The sequence below is a fragment of the Anser brachyrhynchus genome (genome assembly GCF_964034855.1).
Source record: "Anser brachyrhynchus genome assembly, chromosome: 11".
NCBI classification, from domain to species: domain Eukaryota; kingdom Metazoa; phylum Chordata; class Aves; order Anseriformes; family Anatidae; genus Anser; species Anser brachyrhynchus.
Genome location: NC_137706.1, coordinates 21,256,945 through 21,277,908, shown reverse-complemented (window position 1 = coordinate 21,277,908; position 20,964 = coordinate 21,256,945). Strand labels below are relative to the sequence as shown.

Genomic DNA, 20,964 nt, shown 5'->3' with positions numbered 1-20,964 from the left:
AATTTAAACACCAGAAATAGGAGCACGGGCCTTATTTAAGTTTCTTCCATTGTTACTGCTGTTGGCCGCCCTTCCCATCCTCCCACCGGGTTGCAGTGGATAAGGCAGGAGATGGGTGGCAGCAAGGACACACTGCACAGGTTAGCAGTATCCCAAAAACTCACCAGTGCCAAAAGCCAAAAGGAGGAATTTGTTGCCACACAGCCCAGGCAAAAACCTCCCTCCCTGCGGGGCACAGGATTCAGGCACCAGCACCCGACAGCGGTTATTTCATACCACCTAGTGGCACCAGCTCACCATTACAGCTGCAGAGCTCCCCACTGCTCCCTTACTGATGCAACATGGGATTCGCCTGTTAAAACGCACAGAAACCTCTAAAACAAACCCACGCTTCTTCAAGCTGCTTTTCCCCCTTTTTCCTTATGTCATTTATGACTTAAATGACACGTCTTCGGATAGCGCTATTAACTAGTTACAAATTAAATCAAAGCAGGGCTGTACTCCAACCAGCATCCTGAACATGCATTTAATAGCTGTGTGCGTCAGGCATGCAGTTATCTCTGCTTGGAGCTCATCTAGCTAAGACTTCTTGTTTCCCAGACCAAGGTGGAAACCCTCTGAAACCATTGCACAGCACTGCCTGCCCAAGACAACAGATGGCAGAACAACTCTGCTACACATTTTCTCAGAACAAGTACGATCAAGCCTGCTCTTAGCTACTTGAACATTAATACTACCATAGAGGACAGCATCAGCTCTAAACCACTACCAGTGCCGTACAGCTTTCTGCTCTAGCTGTGGGCCAAAAAGACCCGCGGAAAGGCTTCTTTTATCTTTCCAGGATAAAGCATTTCACAGACCACCTGAACATAAAGCTCAAAGTTTCGAGATCTTTTAACCAGGCAGTCATTCACTCAAAGCAACCAACTGTCCTTAAAAGCAGTTTGCAGACTCGAACATAAGCTTGTCCAAAACACATCTTGGGATCCAAGCAGATTCCTTGGTTTAAATTCCAGAAGCTTCCCAAAAGCTGCATTCATTCACAGGTCTTTGCATAAGATAGTCCTGATGCTGCAAAGCTTACCTTCGTTTCTGTAGCTTAGTGTACTCCTACGTAACAAGGTCATGGTTGGTAAGAGCCATTGAATAAAATTATTTATTTTAATATGCTTGCAGAGCCACACATACAAAGTTCTCACCATGTCAGTGAGCACACTACCCTTTTACCCCACATCTACAGATGTAAAATATTTAATTACTAACTCGCACTACAAAATAAAGTAGCTATGATGTCAAGACATCATTACTCATCATCTCAATATTCTTGCTCTGTTACTACGAAGGCGGGAAAATTGAAATTGTTTTCACAAGCTGATTTGCATATTAAATAATCAAAGGTAACTCTTCCAAGAAGAGATTCATATTACCGAGCTGTTGCTAGCTAATAAAATATGAAATGGCATAGGAACACTCTTAAAGTGCATTACTGCATCTAAATAAATAGCAGCGTTTATGCCTCTTCAAAACAGAGGACCTGACAAGGAAGGGGTAGTGACCAGAAAAGAAGTAGATTATATAAAAAGCTGAAAAAATACCCAAGGCAAAAGCCTTGCGTCATTAGCCTATAAAGATACATCTTAATAACAAAAGCATCATACATACAAGACAGAAGGTGTTCTTCAGAAGTCCACAGCACATAATGGCAGGAGCCCTCCCACCCACCCGTCTACTGAAGATATATGCACCCACTCATATGCTTCTTTGGGATTGCAGACAGTATTTCCCATTTAGCTACTGCCATTAGCACAGGCCGTTATAAAAATAGAAGCCTGCAGTGATAACAAACCAGTTAGTTTATCACTGGTAGCAGATAGCATCAGTCTGATAAAATCAACAGGACTCCAACGCAGCAGTACATTACGTTCATGGCTTTCTTCGCCTAAAAGAAAATAAAGTCAAGTAACTTTCAGATTTTTCATGGCAGCAGTTTTCCAGAACAGCAGCCTATTTACCTATCCTGTTGAACGTATACATATCACAGGCTTCCTATGCTAACAAATGCTACAAGCAAACAACTTATTTATCAAGAAGCAGTTGTTTTCACCTCCCCCCCCCCCCAAAAAAAAAAGCCATGAGCTTAAAACAAAGCTTTAAATAAACTCATTAAACTGAAATAAACACAAGCCTCGAATCAATATGCAAACTAAATGATTTACTACCACTTTATGAAGCCGTAGCAAGGCTGCAAGTAGTAGCAGCCAACCTGAACGGGTCCAGTTTCCAGTGGGAAGTGGAATAGAGTGTATACTAACACGGTGACAGCCACATTCATGACCTTAGCTCAGAGACTACTCCCATTTCAGGATACTCCCCGAAATACCTTTCCACTCTAGTTTTAAACTCTATATCCAAACAACACACACCGCACAAAGCAAGTGTAAGTTTTACTATTTCAATTCTAAATGCAATCAGTTTGGTTCATTTTGGCCTCGCAAATACCTCTTTGCCTCTCCAGCCCTCTCTCCTGCCCGTAAACATGTCTTGCAAAACTGCAAGTTTTCTTCCCCCGAGTTGAATAGGCGGCTTCCACAGCACTGCCAGCACCTATCTGCAAGAGGCCAAGTCTGGATATCTTCTGTTCTGCAACACCTAGTTTAGCAAAACTATCATATCCAAAGCATTTCTTTTATAAGTGAAAGATTTTATTAGATGTGGGGCTCAAACGTCGGGCACTAGCTTTACAAACTGCATGACCATTTCAACTTTTACTAGAAACTGGGGCTTCTGATTTGGGACACGTGCTGCGTGATTGCCACTCTGACCCCACCATGTTAAGGAATGATAAGAGAGCCCTGAAAAATTCAGTGTTATCTACGCATTTGAAGAGGAAAATTTCTTCTAGCATGACTAAAACCTGTGCTTCCTTAGCAGATGCCTTGGCAGTTGCACAGCTGGTAGCAGCTGAAATATTAGCTACTTTCAAATATGCTGTTGGGTATATCCCACGATTGCCTCAGCTCCCTCTGTTCCTTCAAAATGAATGCTAGGGTATTCATAACCTTTAATTTCAATTTATCTGAAGGTGCAAAAATGAGTACATTTTGCTACAGCAGCATCTGATACAGGCTAGAGAGACTAGAGAAGGATACAGCTTAGAATTTTGCCACTGCCATCGCCAACCCTGTACCAATTTTGGCCTGTCAGGTCATGCTGCAGCCCCATTAGTGAACTCTGATTTGCTGCAGAAGGACAAGATCAAACCCTGACATTCTGCTCACTGCAATGAATATAGAGACCACGCAAGAACATGTCTTCTGGGTGACAGCCCCCTACAGATTCATACAGTCAGGGTTTCCAAGAACTGAACAAGCCTGTTCATCTTAAAGCATTAAAGGAATACAAATCCCAAACCTAAAGCAGGAAGGGCAGCAATGTCATGGGGGAAAAGTGTTATCTCACTTTAGATGTTGCCAGGAAAGAGCACAATACCCAAACTAGAGAGGAAAGACACTTACTTGGGCTGAGCATGATGCTGATACCCAGGTCCAAGGGCAGATCCTGCCCTCATCTCCACTGCGACGGAACACTGAGAAGACAAAGAGGCAGTTAGTCCTCTTGCTAACCCCACCCTAGCTCTCAACATTAAAAATCCTCATCCAGAGGAAACATGACACGTTCCATCCTTCCCCCCCTTCCTTTGTAGCTTACTCTGGTTTCCACATCAGTCCATTCAGAGTCTGCAGCATCCTCTGGTGGATCAGGATTGGAAGGTGATGATCTCCGCTTTCGACTGAAGGATGAGTATGGAGGGAAAAAAATGTTACTGGAGCATCGTGTATTTTGATAGATTCCCATACGCAAGAGAATACATTTTATACTTTCCAATGAAATACGTGTCTCTCAGCAACAGATCAGCCTTACCAGCAGCTCCAGTACCCGAAAGCTGCTCCAGGTTACTTTTATATGATTTCAGGTTAGACACAACATTCTGCTATTTAATCATTAGGACAAGAATCAGTTGTGCACTACTGAAGTAGTGTCAGAACCTAAAGTTCAGAACAACTCACCCTGTTGGAGATTCCTGCTTCAGAGTCTCTATCTCTGTGAACTGCACAGCCTGTCCACCACCCCTTGTTTTGAAGACATCACCCTGGAAGCCAAAATCATTTAACAAGTTACAGTTACTAAATCATTACGCCAGCAACAGTGCCAGTTTCCACACAAAAACTTAAGTGCTTAGAACAATAATTTCCTTTCAGTAGCCAGTAAGCATACATGCACAAATACATTCTCCCCCATTATACGTAGGATAAGGCACAACGAACATCTACCCTGATGATCATGCAAGATACACAGAACAGTCACTATGACAGGCTTCTGTCTGTTCAACACCTAGTTATTGCTATAAGATACGCAGAAATCGTGTCACAGGCTCAGTTTCAATGCTTCCATTCAACAGCACTAACAGGTATATTACCTCTGTGAGGCTGCTCGGACCTACAAGGTTACCTTACAGGAGTGAGGTTTTTTTCTTTTTCTTTTTTTTAAATAAAACTCAAAAGAAAAAAAGGCAATGTCAAAAGGCCCGTGACCAAAGGAAAAATGAACCAAAAGCTACTTGCTACGAATTACAAAGAGCTCTCAGTTTGCCTTAGGTAAGCACAGTCAGCATTTTGGGACACAGCCACTGTTAGTGTTCAAAGCCTAGGTGATCTCACCAATTTGCTTGTTAGTTGACTAGTAGGAATTACATTCCGGAGCATTTGAGCATCCATCACTGCTGCAAGCTTACTTATTCCACTAATGGAAATCAAATAACAATGTTCCAGCAAGACTGACTCCACAAGATCAGCTGCAGCCACAAGCCTAAGAAATTTTCACTATAAATGGATTATTGTGTTTTACTGGGGGGAGGGAACGACGTGGACACACGACACACCACTTAATTACTTTCAGGAAAAATGGTGACTGAGAAACAAGCTTATAATGGTAAATATAAAGTAACAACAGAGTTCAAGAACAGCATTTTCAAACTCTAAAAGCTCCCTTGAATCCAACTGCACAAAGCTTCCAAATCCGATCTCCTAGCACAGCGAGTTAAACATACCCTCCTGCACGCCTGCAGCACAAATACATTGCCAGATACGGGATTTGACAGGGTTATCACGAGTTCACCACAAAGGTGTTTGCGTTACCTTAATTAGTTTTGTTTCAATCTCCCCATCAGAGGCTAGCTCCTGGTGCGTCAGCATATACTTGTCACACTTAGCTAGTGCCTTTTCGCTTGCAGCCGCCACCGTGATGGCATGAGGGACGTGCGGCTGCATGACCGTGTCAGTGGGCAGATTAGAAGGTGGCTTATGATCTACCCATCTCTCCCCAGCTGAGCGCGACCGTCTGTGTCTGAGGCGAACCGGAGGTGCGTTCTGATCAGAGTGGAAGAGAATCAGAAGAAATCAGCACACAGGAAACATCTCAAAGGATATCATTAGCAGAGTGAATTTCCCAGGTCTGGTTAAGATGCGTTTATCTGAAAGTTCAAAGCTTCGTTCCCAAACTGCTTTCAGAATCCATCCTGAAAGGCAGCATTACAAAGAGCCCTGTAAAGGATTCTTAATGGTTTATTTCTGTGCCAATTCTTGTTTCTTGTACATTTTAGGTGCTATCCAATCAGTTGCATTCCCTACATAGTAAAGTTTCCACAAGAACATCTTTATCTTTGGTAACGCTTCTCCTAAACTTCCAGGTTAAGTCTGATTGCTATAAACATATTAACCAACCTGAAAAAAGAAATTTGGAAATGTTTCCGCAGATTCATTCATGGATCAAGGAGTTTTGAGGTAGCAAAGGAAGCAGACCAAGTATGGATTTCCAACGTCTCTAAAGGATGCTAGGTCTCATAACACTTCTGAGTAAACAGAGCAGAGAAAAAGGAAGCGTCCCCTGTGCTAGTGTTATTGCTTCTAAGCTAAGCTGTTGGAAATCCATGAGAAGTGATTGAAGTTCGTACATTTTTAATCTTATGGTCATGAACATTTTCAGTTGCCCAGGAAAGCCAGAAAATTCAGGAAACTTGTTTAAAAAAAATTGGGTCTCTTCAAGACCTTTGAACAGGCATTTGAAAAAGTACTGCAGACTTATTTATACACTAAATTTTGCAGACCTCTGTAAGTCATAGTGAGGTTAGATAACCCAAAGCTATGAAAGCAAATCCCATCCGCTGTACTTTTATGTTATGAGCAGCAATTGGGATTTCTTTTAGCAATAGACTTGAGACGGGCCGTGCCCTTTACAAACATAAAGCAGCTCTTAAAAATTAGATGTGCACAGAGACATGTGGCTTTCAGAAAGAGTTTAAATTAAAATTGGAGAAAACACTCAAAATCCCCTCCTCCCCCTTTTAGTGGGCAAGTACTTATTTTTGTTAGCACTTTGGGGAAATAATTCTGCCAGGGTGCCTTAAAAGTTATGTTCTAAAGGGAGGACACTGCCACCAGTCACACGTTACTGTGGGAGAGACAACATCCCTGATGGTTCGTTTACTGGTTAATTGGAATAGCATCTGCTTAAACACCCATTTCATATTTTAAAGGGCTGGCAAGTAACAAACTTCAAAAACGTTGTCAAAAAAATTAGTTTACCATAAGTTTTCCCCCTCTTGAGAAGCTCTCTCAAGAAGGCTGATTTGAGGGGGCAGGGTGTTGTACAATTCTCTTGGATTTACCTGAGCCACTGCGACAGAGCTATAACGTGATAGAGACAGCACCGATACAAATAATTTGCACACATTGATTTAATGAAAAGTAAGCAAAGCCCCCCGGTTTTAACGCAGACATGAAAATTTGGGAGAACTATTCTAAGAGAGCTAAATTTAACAGTTAAAGTGAGATATTTGCCCAAGCTCTATTTCCAGTAGACATTTGCATATATGGCTCATAAGACCACCATTTAAGCTGCCCAGACTATGGTAAACTGCAGGCTGCAAGACAGATTTGAGGAGACAGACAAATTAAAACAAAGACACTCATAGCTAGGAAAAAGGTCTAGCTAGTTCAGAGTTCCTTACAAGAGCTATCTACGCACTAACAGGAAAGAGACTCACTGCTTTTAAAAAATTTTTAAATGCCAAATTAAGAACTTAAATAGAATAATAACGAGACTAGGAAATAGTACTGTGCTATAAGAAATAAATTTAGGGAAAAAAAATCCAATCTGTTTTAGGTGTGCTCAATGTAAGAGAGCAGTTGTGATGAACTTTTGAGCCAGACTAAGCAATGCTACCTTTAGCTTTTGACGGGATCAGCACTAACCCTGCAGCATTGATCCTCTTCTATTTCTAGCTCATCTCTACGCCTGGGAACCTCAGTGACTCCAGTCCAGCACATCCCTCGCCTTCTGTCTGAGGTGTTATAGTCTCTACTTTGTTCTGGTTCTTGTTGTCTACTCCTTGCATTAGAAGTGCCACCGGTATGCTTGTGCGAAGGGGTTTTCTGCTCCCATTCCATAACACAGGAAGCCACAGAAATGCTGCTACAAGAATTAGAACGTCTGTGCACCTGGGGGTTGCTCACGAACCGCTGGCTGCTAGGGACTTGAGTAATTAAATTACTAGAAGGCTAGAGAGAATGGGAAAGAAGTTAGTGAACATACAGAACTGTCAACTCGTAATCAAACAGTGTCACTCTGCATACTGTCAGTATTCAATTTGGCTATTTGAGCTTAGAGGTTTGGGGAGCTCCTGTGTTGCAGTGACAGCATTAAGAATCGGGTGTTCTTCCAGTTCGAGGAGCATTAGGAGACAGGAGCACAAATAAAGAACACTGATAAATACAAGAGGAGAAGGAAGAATTCAAAGAAAGCTTAGTCATTCAAATTCTGTGCTCGGGAACTATTTTCTAGCCACTAAAGAAAAGTAGTCTGCGTTTTAGTTCATTCTTATAAATAAGCTTGTCCCCATATGAAGGAGCATTTTAAAGGTAACTTACAGGTACTGGTGAAGGAGACACTGATCTCTGGACAGGCTTCTCTCTGTCTCTCTCCCGTGAAGGCCTCTCTGGCTTTTCATTCTTTGGTTCAGTAACAATGGCCTTCAGTTGCTTCAGTTTTTCATCTTTGACCCAAAGTTTGTTCTGCATTTCCAGCTGCTTTGCTGCTACACGACGCTCCTACAGAGAGGAGAGAGGAAAAGCATGAAGTAACATTATACAAAAACACAAGTGGTGCTGAAATTTTGAACAGGAAACAGTTTTTCCCCATTGAGATACAAACTATGGAAAATAATTATATATCAAGCTAAAAAGATAGACTTCCCAGATTATAAACCAGTACCATTTTGCTTCCTAAACTAGTGGCAAATTGAAGCATTGTCTAACTACAGTTCCATCAGTGGTCCTGAAGCAGAAAACAGTCCTACAGTAGTTTAAGGCAATCCTTCGGAACTCCTTTGCTTATTGCTCATCAAGGGCATACCTGAGCAAGAGTTTACATGAGGATAAAGAGGAAAGTCCAATATTGGGCTTCTACTGACAATTGACAGAATGAAAGAATCACTCCCCAGAGAGCCACAAACCGAGAAGAACAAGTTCTAGATATTGAAGTAAAATGGAAGTACTCAGGAGAGCTACTCTAGCTGTATCACAAGCCCTTGAGGAATTTATCCTATCATACCACGTTTATAAAAGTTAAGATGAAAATGTCTGTTCAAGTCTGTAATTACAAAGACAAACTCATCTTCAATCTTAACGCTATTACAAAAGAAAAAAAACACACTCCAAGCCCTCACAAAAACAAACTCCCCAGCTCCCCTCAGCATGGCTCCATTAGACAGCTCTAATATTTATGGCAGTGTACTTACACACTCCTTCTCCCATTTCATGGTCGTTTCTGCCACCATGCCTTGCAGTCGTGCCTCCAACCTACGCTTGTCAGAAGCCTGACGCTGCAATTTCTGGCTCTTGCTTTCTAGTTCTTGCTGAAGATTACGCTTGTCTTCTTCATAAATTGTAGCAGTTTTCTCTAAAATTTCAATCTGGAGGAAGAAAGGATGAACTTAGCTATGCACAACCATCTAAGCCCAGAACACCAGGTTAAGATATACTAGAATATATTAGCTGTTGTACCAATATATAAGATAAGAAGTCCAGATTCCAGAAAGTTTCAGATTTTACAACTTTTAAGAAAGTTGCCCTTCTTAGTGTATTAGGAAAGGCCTTTGGCACACAGGGACATGGTTTAGTGGTGGACTTACTAGTGTTAGGTTCATGACTGGACTTGATGATCTTAAGTGTCTTTTCCAGCCTAAATGATTCTAGGATTCTAGTAGGAAAACCAGAATGCTAGAAGTGTTCATTAGAAGTTTCCCACAAAGTACTTTTAACCTTGCCTCTAATATCCATCTTACAAGCACCTCTGATGTCAAGAAGTTTGCCAAACAAGAGACAGAAAATGCATGTTGTACTTCGGAGTTGTACAGCTTAGAGCAATATAGAAACTAACCTTGTATTCCAAAGTTTTAATTTTCTTCTCCAGACGTTCTAGCTCCATTTTCTGTCCTGCTATTGTTTTCTCTTTTTCAGACAATTTTCCTTGAATGTAGTTTTCCTTGGATATAACACTGGAATCAAATTCTTGCAGTGTAGTCTTAAACGCAAGCACTGCAAGAGAGACAACACACTTTACCTTCTCTCCCTATACCCATAGCATCAAAATGAGTTCTTCTCCTACCAACTTAACGCTACCAGCTACTCCATTACCTTAAAGTTTTCTTTTTAAGCTATCAATCTAGACAAGAGAAGAGATGCTGTAGTAGTAATAAGGGCATCAAAAAATCTAACTCCACATCGATGTTAAAATTCTTACCATTTTTGGCAAATTCTTCTGACAACATTTGTCGTAGCTTATGGCGTTTTTCCAGGACTTCAATAAGCTTTGGAAGTGTTTGATCATCATTAAGATCCAATAGCTCACATGAAGGCAATGGAGGAAAGTTCTGCAGAAATATCTCAGAAGCAGATTGCTCTTCTGTTTCTGTAAGATTTAAAGCCAAGAACGTCTGTCAGCAAGCTACAGAGCAGAAAATTTCTATTTGACAATGCATAGCCACAGATCATTCCACAGTATTCTAAAGCAGACAGAACTTAGGATAATTAAAACTACATGTTTTTCAGAATAGATGACAGTATTGAGAAAAGACTAAGTGTGATATTTTTGATTCACTCCCTTATAACACCTTCAGGCAACTCTTGATTTCTAAGGTGGGTCCAGAGCATTCAAAAATAAAATAAATCGAAGTTTCATCTTCAGCACAATTTCTTTTCCAGAGCTGCAGTAATGGGACCATGAATTCGACTCATCACCAATAAAGAATTACTCCGAGATTTGTAGCATAAGCCCAATTACTGCATAAGTAGTACCACTGTATGAAAAGAGCAGTTCAGGTGTAACTGTTACAGAGAAAGCTCACAACTAACAGTTTGATGCAGTTCCTTGTGTGCCTTTACGGCTCAAATAATTTGTTTTAAAGACATCTTCACCTCCTAAGAACAGCACAGGCCAGTGCTGTAAAGACCCAGTGTTCTTGTATTTACCTCCATTGATTGGGCCACCGCGCATCTCCAACTTCCGCGCGAGTTCTTCTCTGAAGGCCTGATTCCTAAAGCGCCGCCCTGGTGTTAGGCCGCACAGAGGTCTGTCAACAGGTCTTGCCACTTCAACTTCCTGAGTCATTTCTGCAAAACGCATGACTTGCTGCAAAAGAATGGAAGCAAGCTCAACAATTAAACTAAAGCAGTCCAAATTAAATTTGAAAGTGATACTTTAGATCAATAAAAGTTTTAGCAGAGACATTATCAAGCTATAATCTCAACTATTTCCCAGCCAGATAGCTTGCCAATCCAAAGCTGAGTGTCTAAAAATCTTACCAGTAAGATCTTCCCCTACTTCAGCCCCCAAGGAATCACAAACCTGACTGTGCAGGTGCCTTAAGTTCCTGCAAGTACTGTCATAGTGGGGATAAAACACCTAAATATGACTATTTAGACAGCTATAAATAAGAGAAGCTTCCTACCTATATTACATGCAAGTAGTAGTTGTACTTTTTAAGTGGACAAATAAGATTTAGAGGACACATTTGCCCTAGAGTATTATACCTGATTACCTGAAGTGTCCAAGCAACAAAAGTTACCACTCCTGCCACCTACTAAACAAGTACAGTAATTCAGTCGTAAACACGAGACAAGAGTAGGTGAGGATGAGATAAGAACTGCAAGAAAGTTACCAAGCTTTCTTCATAGTCCTCAGCTTTAGGATTAACGCATACAATCATACGCACTTTTCCTTCACCATCAAAATAGTTCTTGAAGAGATGAGTCAGCTTGGAATCTCTGTATGGAACCATCTTAAAGTAGAAGAAAGGTCTAGTAAGGTTACGTTACACCAGCTCTTCATCAGATCAAAAGATAATTAGATGATGGGTTGCATACCTTATTGGTTCCATACATCTGGTTTTCCCGTAGAACTTCAATACATGTTCTTAATGTCATTAGTGACTGATTAATATTACCTTAAAATAATGAAAAAAAGCTCTGTAAGAAGCTATTGGATCATGCTCAAATTATTTAGCAGTTTACTTAAAGATAAACCCCCTGGACCCTGAAGTCATATTAGTTAGATAATCATTCCAAATAATCTGAAGCATTCATGAATTTAATAGCTTCTATAAAGAAGCTTCTAGTTTCCAAACTGGAGGATTAAGACTGTCAAACCAGATAACTGAACATCATAACAGAACGTTCATTGTTCCTACAATTTCTTTACTAGCAGACAACACTAATGTAAACATATCCTAGCATATAAAACTAACAGGCTTTCTAAACACGGCACATACCTGCTTCCCGCAACCTGTTCCCTTCAGCTTTTGTTCTATTAGTCCTTTCACTTCCAGCGAGATCAACTAAGGACAGCTGGCTTAAAGTGATCTGTTCTTTCTCCTGTTACAGACAAAAAGGGAGACAGATTATTAGCATTCTATTCCCTGCCTTCTAAGGGGGCACTGGAAGAAAACACGCACACCTCACGATCCAACTATGCACCACTTTTTTGTGTGTGAATAAGTTTTATCAAATCCTTTCTGTCTTAGGCCACAAGACAGATTGTAACAAGTACACTCACTCAAAGCCTCAAAGTCTTATATTCTTACATTCTTAATGTGTTTTGTTCAAAACAGAGGTGAAGAACAAAGGAACGGGCAGCTTGTTGACCATTTAATGCTCTACTTTAATTATAAATAGGAGACTAACTTTGTTAAAGACTTCAGAAATTTCATAATTTTGATTTACTTCAGAACGAAACTTCTAACGATCAAGATGCATATTCCTGAGACAAGGTAACTGTTTCAGAATGCCATATTACAAGATCCTCTTTTTCTAATTTACATATACATACATACACACACAGCTCTTCTTTAATAGCCTGCCCCAGAATTCACCTGTAGCACATTATCTCCATCTGCATCCAGGGGTGCCTGAGCCAACTTTATTATGAAAACACTGTGAGATCGGCTAGATTCTCGATTCAGCTGAGTGTTTGCAATACGCCTCTTCTTTTGACCTGTTTAAAAAAAAAAAAGCATTCCTTCCAGAAGTCTGTTTCATTTAACAGACTTGCCACCTGGCAAAGCCAGTTCTGTTTTCAGCATGGCAGCGTAAAAGATTATGAGTCTGTACTAGATGTAATAAGTTACTTTTCAAGATTTACCTTTCCAAAACACTTCAAAAGCTTCTTCTGTAGATTTCACCTCTACTTCTGTGCATCCTGTGACATACATATTGTGATTCTGGTCCTCACGAAGTATTTTGGATTGTGGAGGTCTTAAGGGCAAGGAAGGAAAGAACAATAAAACTGAGCGGAGGTGTATATACAGCAGCACGTTATGTCAAGCAAGTTTTCTTTTAAGTACAAAATTCAGAGTGAATACGTCAATCATCCATACAGCAGATGTGAGAGGAAGTACAAGTACAGGGACACACATTCAGCAAGGATTAGTTACACTTCAGCTACTGCTTTAATTGAGAAGCCACATTTAATTGCAATTTTTGCTAGAAATCATTGGTTTGAATGGCAGCTATTGTTTTTCTACATGCATATGCTCATACAGAAGCAAGATGGCTTCAAGAGCAGTCTATATTTGCTAGTTAAGCAAGAAGAGATAGAGAGTCAGTCTATTTTCTGCTTCTACTGCAAGTAAATTTCACTTTTCAATAGTGGGAATATGCTTATGCACATACATAAAGTCACCATTTCGCACAGGAGTGTTGCAATTGTTCCACCTAGCAAAAAAACAGCGTTAAAAATATTAAGTCATTCAGCTTGTCTGAAATCATTTCATATTTAACGCACTGTAGCTTCCGTAAGTGGAAATAATCCAAGATTTTTCCTAGGCTGATTTCTGGACATAAGCAAGACACTAAACCCAATTTTAATTCTTTTTTAAAAAGCGTTCAGACATTCAAACTCATTTGAAAGCAGTACCCTGGAGACTGCTCTCAATGTTTTGGTGCAATAACTTGTTTTGCTCTAGTGGGTCTTTATAGATCAGCCAACTCTTTAATTAACACATGTACCAGTAGATATGCATAGTATTTTCTTTAATGGATTTAGAATTGAAAAATATGTTCAACTAAGTTTGATTTGCAGACTCTTTTGCCAAAAGTCACAAGATTCACTGATTTTAGACAGCAGCCAAGTACACACCTTCCCAAAAAAATTCAGTAATTCGCTTATGAGACTACTCATTTCTGTTTCTATGGAAATGACTGGCATTGAGCAAAGAGATACGCAAGCTTACAGCCACTGTAAAGCAACAATAGCAACTTTTGCCCAATACAGTTATCCAGAGAAAAATGTCAGCTACGGAATGGCTTACTCTTCAAGTTGCACTCACCAGCCAGGAACAGTACTTGCAGAACGGTATGAATAGACTTAGAACCTCAGCAGGATACAACGCTGCCTAACAAATATTTACTTGCCTCCCACTATGCTAAGAAAGGGAGCACTAAGTCTTAGCATCAACAGAACAACCACCAGTACTTGGCACACTTAAATACTGTTGTCTGGACTCCTTACGCATCACCTTTTCCTATGTGATTTTTTGAAGCGATTCACATGAATGAATTGAGCCAGATTTGACAACAGCCACAAAGACAACATAGCTCTCACAAAAGCGTAACCAAAGCTTACAAATATTCCTACTGACTTTGGTTTTATCAGCTCAAAGGGAGCTTCCTCCAGGAGGTCATATATGTAGTTGTTGTAGATCTCGATATAAGAAACAAAAACACTGTAGACATTATCTTCATCAACTTCGTCCACTTTGCAGTGATCTTGCACGTTTATCATATCAGCAAATTCTGGGTCCATTTGTCGCCTGCTGATAACACACAACAAGTGATTGCAATGGAGCATCCACAGACAGTTAACATGTCAGACAGTGACTACAGTCAAAAAGCAAGTCTACTGACAGGTGGCACGATCCGAGAACTGAAAAGCTCACCCTAGAAACTAAAACCAACACATCACTTTGCAGTCCCATCATATTAAAGAAGTTAAAATAGATAGATTTTCATCCAGCAGTGCTGTACTTGGTTGCAGTAAGAATTTTTGCCTTGCAAAATTCCTGGATGGTTAGCATTTGGATCACCCACCATTCAGCAACATCACTTTTTTGCAAAACACCCTTAAGTTCACAGTATCACTACTTTATCAAATCACGGCATTTTATTTATCGGAAAATGGGTACAAAAAATAGCCTTATTCTGCCTGATTCTAAGTCTTAGAATCTAAATACTTCATTATGCAATTGCTCAAGCCACATGAAAAGTAATACACTAACATACTAACTTTTCATTAAGATATTTTTCTTTTTTCAAAGGAAGGCTAAAGACACCAAGGTAATTTAAAATCACAATTCCAGATTAACATTTACGTTAAGTAATTTGTTCTGCGCGTTACAAGAGTTACTCACTTGCCAGATGGAGTTTTGGGAACAGGCATGGCATCTCTTTTCTGTCGCTCTAATAGAGCGTCTACTTCGCACTGAACATCCACACCATTCTTGTCATCAAGCTTAAAAACCTGAAGAGGGAACACGTTTAGACAATACAATGATAAACATTAGAGAACACGAGGTGTTACCCAGCAGAAGACAAGCTATTTGATCAGGCTGTCTAGCAATCAGCAAATACCTTACTAACACCCCCTCACTAACACTCAAAGTGCCGGCTAATTCCAAGCAGATTTAACAGGTATTTCCAAAATACAAGATTTTCATAGAAGCTTCCAAGCTAGAATGCTACCAAGGAAAATGCTTCCAGTATTACTTCAAATATATTTAGGTAGCAAAAAATCAGAGATGCCTTACCACAAGAAAAACTTAACAGCACCTCCTATATTATTTTAGGCAAGGAATGAAACCTAGTCACAAGATACAAAAGCCACAGGAAACCAAGTAATTAAAGAATAAATGACAATTACAAGGACAGCCAGACCACAGAAATGGTCTTCTCCACCTCTTGAAATGTCCGTCCTAGATACCAGGCCTGCCTCTTCGGCCTTCTTCTTCAAATCTCATGGTTTGTTTTTTTAAGACAGGAGTTAAACATTTTAAACTTTTTAAAATGCAAAACTACTCACAAATCGCTTGGCCTGGAACGGTCCTATGCTGTTGAAGATCATATCCAAACACCGTGGGAGAAGTCCTCCGTCACCAGGAGATCCTGTCATGGTGTGTGTTTTCCCACTGCCTGTCACCCCGTAGGTAAAAAGGAGACCTAGGAGAGACAGAAGACTCTCAGAAAAGCTTGATTATATTCACACTCCGTCTGTCTTGGGTAAAATATACTTGGGAAAAACGATGACTCCTTTGGAGCAGCTAACAGTAAGCTACCCCAGCCCACCAAAAGCCATTCCTAGTCAATACCAACGCGTGCATCCCTCATTGAGGCACACTTCAACTACAAGTCACAGTACTTAGCCTGTATTGGGAAGTGAAAATGGAAGGAAGCCACTAAGCCCCAGGTGTAGAGATCTAATTTATTTTGGACATTACTGAGGGGATTGACATTAGCCAGATACCTCAAGGACCAACACTGAGACATCAAGCTGTGCCCAGGACAGATTGATTCGTCTCTGTGGTCAGTCTTCAGGTGAATAAGTCATCCCTTTCTGCAGGAAAAAGGCTTCTTCTGTTAACAGTGTACAACAAAGATTACTCCTTGATGCACATAACATGCACTCCATAACACAGGTAAATAAGTTTACAAGTAATGAAAAACAAGAGCAGCTCCCAGGGAAGTCGTACACAGGAGCTGAACCACAACAGTTTCACTGCAAAAAAAAGTTGTATACGTTTTTACCTAGACAAGCTAAGAAACCTTAAGACATGCAAAATCATAGCAATACCAAAGAGGTGCAGGGTAGACACACAGAAGCGGTAGAGAACAACTACTTCCTTACCATTTTTCCCACGAATGAGATCTTCCACTAGAGGTTTAGCCACCACATCAAAAACGTCCTTCTGAACGACGAGGGTGCCAAACACCTCTTTGAACGAATACTGCGTCTGAAGCAAAGAAAATACAGCGCCCTAAACCTTCCGTTTCCCTGTCCAGGAGTCATTGCTTCAAAACGCTTCACTCTTTAGAACAGCTTTCCATCAGCTTAACACAACGACAAAATCTACTTTAGGATCACACTGGTGTTTGAACACACGCAGCTGCTGCACCACAACTATTCCAGGAATAAGCTAAGATTTGCAAAACAAAGCACAGCAACCGGCCAGTTTTTATAGAACTTAAGTCCCCAGTAACTGGAATGATCGCAAAGCCTGACCTCCCATGCCAACAGTTTTCGGTTTCAAATTTCTGTGTGAGCTGCAGTCATCATCTATGCAGGCACTGACCAAAGCAACACCCGCAATGGCCAAAGCCAGAATGCTCCAGGTTTTAGTCATCTTCTTTTAAGTTCATGTCTTTTTCCAGCCAGTTCCAGTATAGGTTTTCAATATATTTTTGATCACTCTGGCCACTTTGCATCAAAACACTTATTCACATAAATAGTTGAACTAAGAGTTTTTGAACAAAGGCTTGTTTACGAAATTTTGAATTAAGCCTTTGCCCATTTTATTTAAGACTTTGAAGATAACTTTATATACTTCAAGGTTCTTCCATACCGAAATCGGAAACAAAGTATTCTGCATCCCAGCTAGCACTCACTGCATTTTATTCACAGAAAGCCGCAGACATTGTCTCATGGAGAGCTACATGGCTGTGCCGGGGACCTGTAATTAACTGTTTCACAACCAAACGGTGCTCAGCACTAGAGGGCTTCAGCTCCTCGTTCTGTGCACGTGACCTGAACCCTTCTTTCCTAGGAAAGATGACATTGGTCCAGTAACAGTACAAACTGCTTGGAATAAGCGCCCCGCTACCTGCTTCCCACTTTGTGCCGTTTCACTGCTTGAATAGTTCAGTTGAAAGGGACCTGCAGAGATTAGGTCCAACTGCCTGACCGCTTCAGGGCTAACCAGAACTTAGAGCTCATTAATGAGGGCATTGTCCAAACGCCTCTTGAGCGCCGGCAGGCACGGGGCATCAGCCACCTCTCCAGGAAGCCTGTTGCACAGTTTGACCACCCTCACGGTAAAGAATTTTTTCCCTAACGTCCAGTCTGGCCCCCCCCCCCCCCAGTGCGACTTCTGTTCCTGTTGTCCCCTCATCACTTCCCAAGGAAGACATTGGCACCTCCCTTCCCTCTTTGCGTACATAACCTACAGCTTCCCCAAACCCAGTACATGCACAGACATTGCCCAACTTCAGTTAAGGATAAATCACCCGTTAATTTCATTTATGCCTCGTTTTGCATAGAGCTGCTTTCTGTGAACCAGCCCTTTGCAAACGAGTCCTTCCAGCAGTCTGTGGATTTGACAGCTTTACTTTTGTCCTTTCACGCTCACCCCTCCACCCCACAAAAGAATCCTTATGTGCACAGAGGATACATCTGATGGCCCAGGAAATCGTGCCTTTTTACTCTAGGCAGGCTTCTGAATTCGGAAACCGGCTCCCCGAGCACACAAACCACACGGGAGCTGCTCTGCAAGCTGTGGCGGACCCCGTGAGCCAGCAGGGAACCCTGACAGGGGGGAAGGGGCTCCCGCCCACCCCCGGCAGCCCCGGGCCCTTACCTCCCGGTACTCCCCGTTGCGGAACACCCTGTACCCGTCGGGGGGGTGGATCTGCACCGTGGTCTCGTTGATCACCTCGATGCAGCACTCCTGGTCCTGGCGGCTGAGCGGCCGCACCCTGCAGTACACCTGGGAGGGGGGTGTCAGAACAGGGGGGGGACAGGGCCCGGCGGGGCGCTCAGAGTGGGACCGGGGGAGAGGACCGGGAACCGGGGGCGGGGGACAGAGATCAGGGGGCAGATGGACCGGGAACCGGCAGATGGGGACCGGGGGGGCCGAGGCGGACCGGGAACCGGGAGATAGGGACCGTAGGGGGGCGGGGGGAAGGGACGGACCGGGAACAGGGAGAAGGGGACCGGGGGCGGGTGGGCGCACCGGCAACCGGGAGAGGTGGACCGGGGGGACGGACGGACGGACGGACCGGGAAGGGGTGACCGGGGCCGGGGGGTGTCTGGGGGGCCGGGGGGGGAGTTTCTGGGGCCCGGCCCGGCCCCGCTCCGAGCAGCCCTCCCCCGCCCTCCCCTCCCGACCCCCGGTCCCACCCCCCCCCCCCCCCCCCCGCACTCACCCCCACGGGATCCTTGGGCCCGGGGGCGGGCGGCTTCTTCAGCGCCGGCCTCCGCGGCGTCTTGGCCCTACTGGGAGAAGGAGCGAGGCGTGAGGGGTGGCCCGGGGCGGGGGGCGAACCGGGCCGAGGTGAGGTGAGGGGCTGAGGGGCCGGGGGCCGACTTACGCCGCCTTCATGGCGCGGGGGGCCGGGGCCGGGGCCGGGGCGGGGGTCGCGGGGCGGGGGTCGCGGGGCGGGGGTGTGGGGGGGGGGGTCGGGGCCGGGGCCTCCCCGGAGCCGCTCTCGGCGCTGCCTCCGCCCGCGCGCCCGCTCGGATTCAAATGCAGCCAATCAGCGCGCGCGCCGCCGCGTAGCGTCGTTGCGTCACGGGGGGACGACGCCCGCCCCGGCCCGCGGGCGTTGCCGTGGTGACGGCCCCCTCCCCGGGGCGCGGCCTGCGAGCGCGGGCGCCCCCCGCTGGGCCCTCGGGGCCTGCGGGCCCGGCTGCGAGGAGCGCGGGGTTGTGGTCACACAAATCACGGAACGTCCCCAGCCACCAGCAGCCCCCCCCAGTCGAAGCCCTGGTTCCACACAGCGCCACCCCAAAATCAGCCCCTGTGCCTGAGAGCGTCGCCCAAGCACTTCCTGAGCCCCCCGCCCCGCAGCCTCCTGTGGGTGCCTCAGAGATGGGGGCACCCGGCACGGGGTGGGAAGCGGCCCCTACGCACCTTGCCTTACACCCCTGTGGGGGCTCTTCCACAGCCAACAAACATTTCCTTGAGCCCAGATTAAAAAAACATTGCTGCAGCGCGGGGCCTGGGCTCCCCTGTGCATGGGAACCTCTCCTGGAAGGCTGCGGGGGCTGTTCTTGTGTTTGTTTATGTGCATAGTTCAAATAAAGGTTTGGGATCAGGAAGGCAGGTCTAATCCAGCAAAGCTCCCCATGCCAGGGCCTCTTCGTACCCGGTGGCTGAGCTGCTACCTGCCTGCGGGTCGCTCGGTTAATTCCTAGCCCTTAGGAAATGCTTAGTGGTGGAAAAGGAGGCAAGGGTAAAGAGCCCGGCCAAATGAGCCCATTGAAAGACCAATTTCCTGAGAAGGAAACGCACTTCTAAATCAACTGGGGAACTGGGGCAAAGGATGAAGTAGCTTGGATTTTAACCCCGGTTTGCAGCTCAGAAATCCTCCAGTGGGCTGAATTCAGTCTCACTTAAACCACTGACTCCAGCCAAGTTCTTCATTTTAGTGTAAATTAACTAAATAACATTAGCTTGCCCATTTTAAGAGAAAAAAAAATCCAAAGGAATCATGACAATAAGCTGTTTGGTGTCCTGGGTAACCTTCAGTTCTTAAACCGTGTTTTACAATATATCAGACAATTTTTTTAATGTTCCCATAAAACATATCAACAATATAAGCAGTTAAAATTAAGCTGTGCAGAGAGTGCTGCAATGTCAGATGCCAGGGCGATAAAGACGTGCAAGACAGAAGGTCTGCAACCGAGTGTGTGTTTGTTTTCAGATGTGCACAAGTTCCTCTGTCTCTGTAGGTGGAAAAAAAGGCTAAAATAGCTCTGTGCTGGTTACCCGATCAAGTGGCAGGAGCCAGGAGTCTAATCAGCCTCAGAGATCACAAACCTCAGCGAGTGGAGGTAGCGCTGCAGTCTCAGCCGCTAGGGAAGGAATAACTTCCCTGCTGTCCAGCCAGGCACCAGCAGTCTCCTGCACACTGCCCCTCGTCCGTGCCTCCATCCTCACCTCACTGATGGCTGCTTCACCCGGGGAGGACTTCCAGAAGAGAGCCCCACACCTCCCGCTGCAGGCACTTACACCTTTATTCCAGCTGACTTAAATCCCCGCTGTGTGTTATACTGTTATGGGAGAAAATGTGTGCCTGTTGGATTAAGCATTTTTCAGAAATATTCAGAATCACATTTTACATTAACCCAAAGGAATTTGATAGACCTAAAATCCAGCCAACTGCCCTGCTGAATAGGCAACTGGCAGTTTTCTTTAACTTCTACCTAAGGTGTAAAAGTTAGATCAGCAGACTGCAAGTGTGGTAAAGCGCACTTTGAATACCATTATAGTGGTTGGTGTGGAATGCTAGAGTTCAACATAAATTAAGATTAAATTGAAGAGTTTACACAGCAAACAGGCTCGGGTTGGGCACGGAGTTCAGA

The 20,964-nt window shown here is 43.7% G+C and overlaps 1 protein-coding gene across 9 annotated transcripts; it reads right to left on the bottom strand.

The window, feature by feature from the left end:
- Positions 1-1,142: 1,142 nt before the first annotated feature.
- KIF23 (kinesin family member 23) lies at positions 1,143-19,059 on the bottom strand (the record flags this gene model as incomplete). Of its 9 annotated transcripts, none has more annotated exons than XM_080551804.1 (24): positions 18,969-19,059; positions 18,804-18,873; positions 18,236-18,364; positions 16,510-16,615; positions 15,688-15,824; positions 15,020-15,129; positions 14,252-14,425; positions 13,284-13,325; positions 12,754-12,866; positions 12,485-12,606; positions 11,885-11,987; positions 11,481-11,560; positions 11,276-11,395; positions 10,587-10,746; positions 9,859-10,026; positions 9,496-9,653; positions 8,855-9,028; positions 7,986-8,165; positions 7,311-7,616; positions 5,196-5,426; positions 4,068-4,150; positions 3,709-3,790; positions 3,516-3,586; positions 1,143-1,939 (listed from the first exon to the last, which is right to left on the bottom strand). In XM_080551804.1, exons 1-24 carry the CDS (start codon positions 18,977-18,979, stop codon positions 1,924-1,926), a joined length of 2,946 nt encoding a protein of 981 aa, XP_080407930.1. In that variant the 5' UTR covers positions 18,980-19,059. The 9 variants fall into 9 exon arrangements, with proteins under 9 accessions (XP_080407930.1, XP_080407931.1, XP_080407932.1 ...); XM_080551805.1 differs by having other exon boundaries at positions 14,252-14,422; XM_080551806.1 differs by having other exon boundaries at positions 18,804-18,870; positions 18,969-19,054.
- Positions 19,060-20,964: the final 1,905 nt, after the last annotated feature.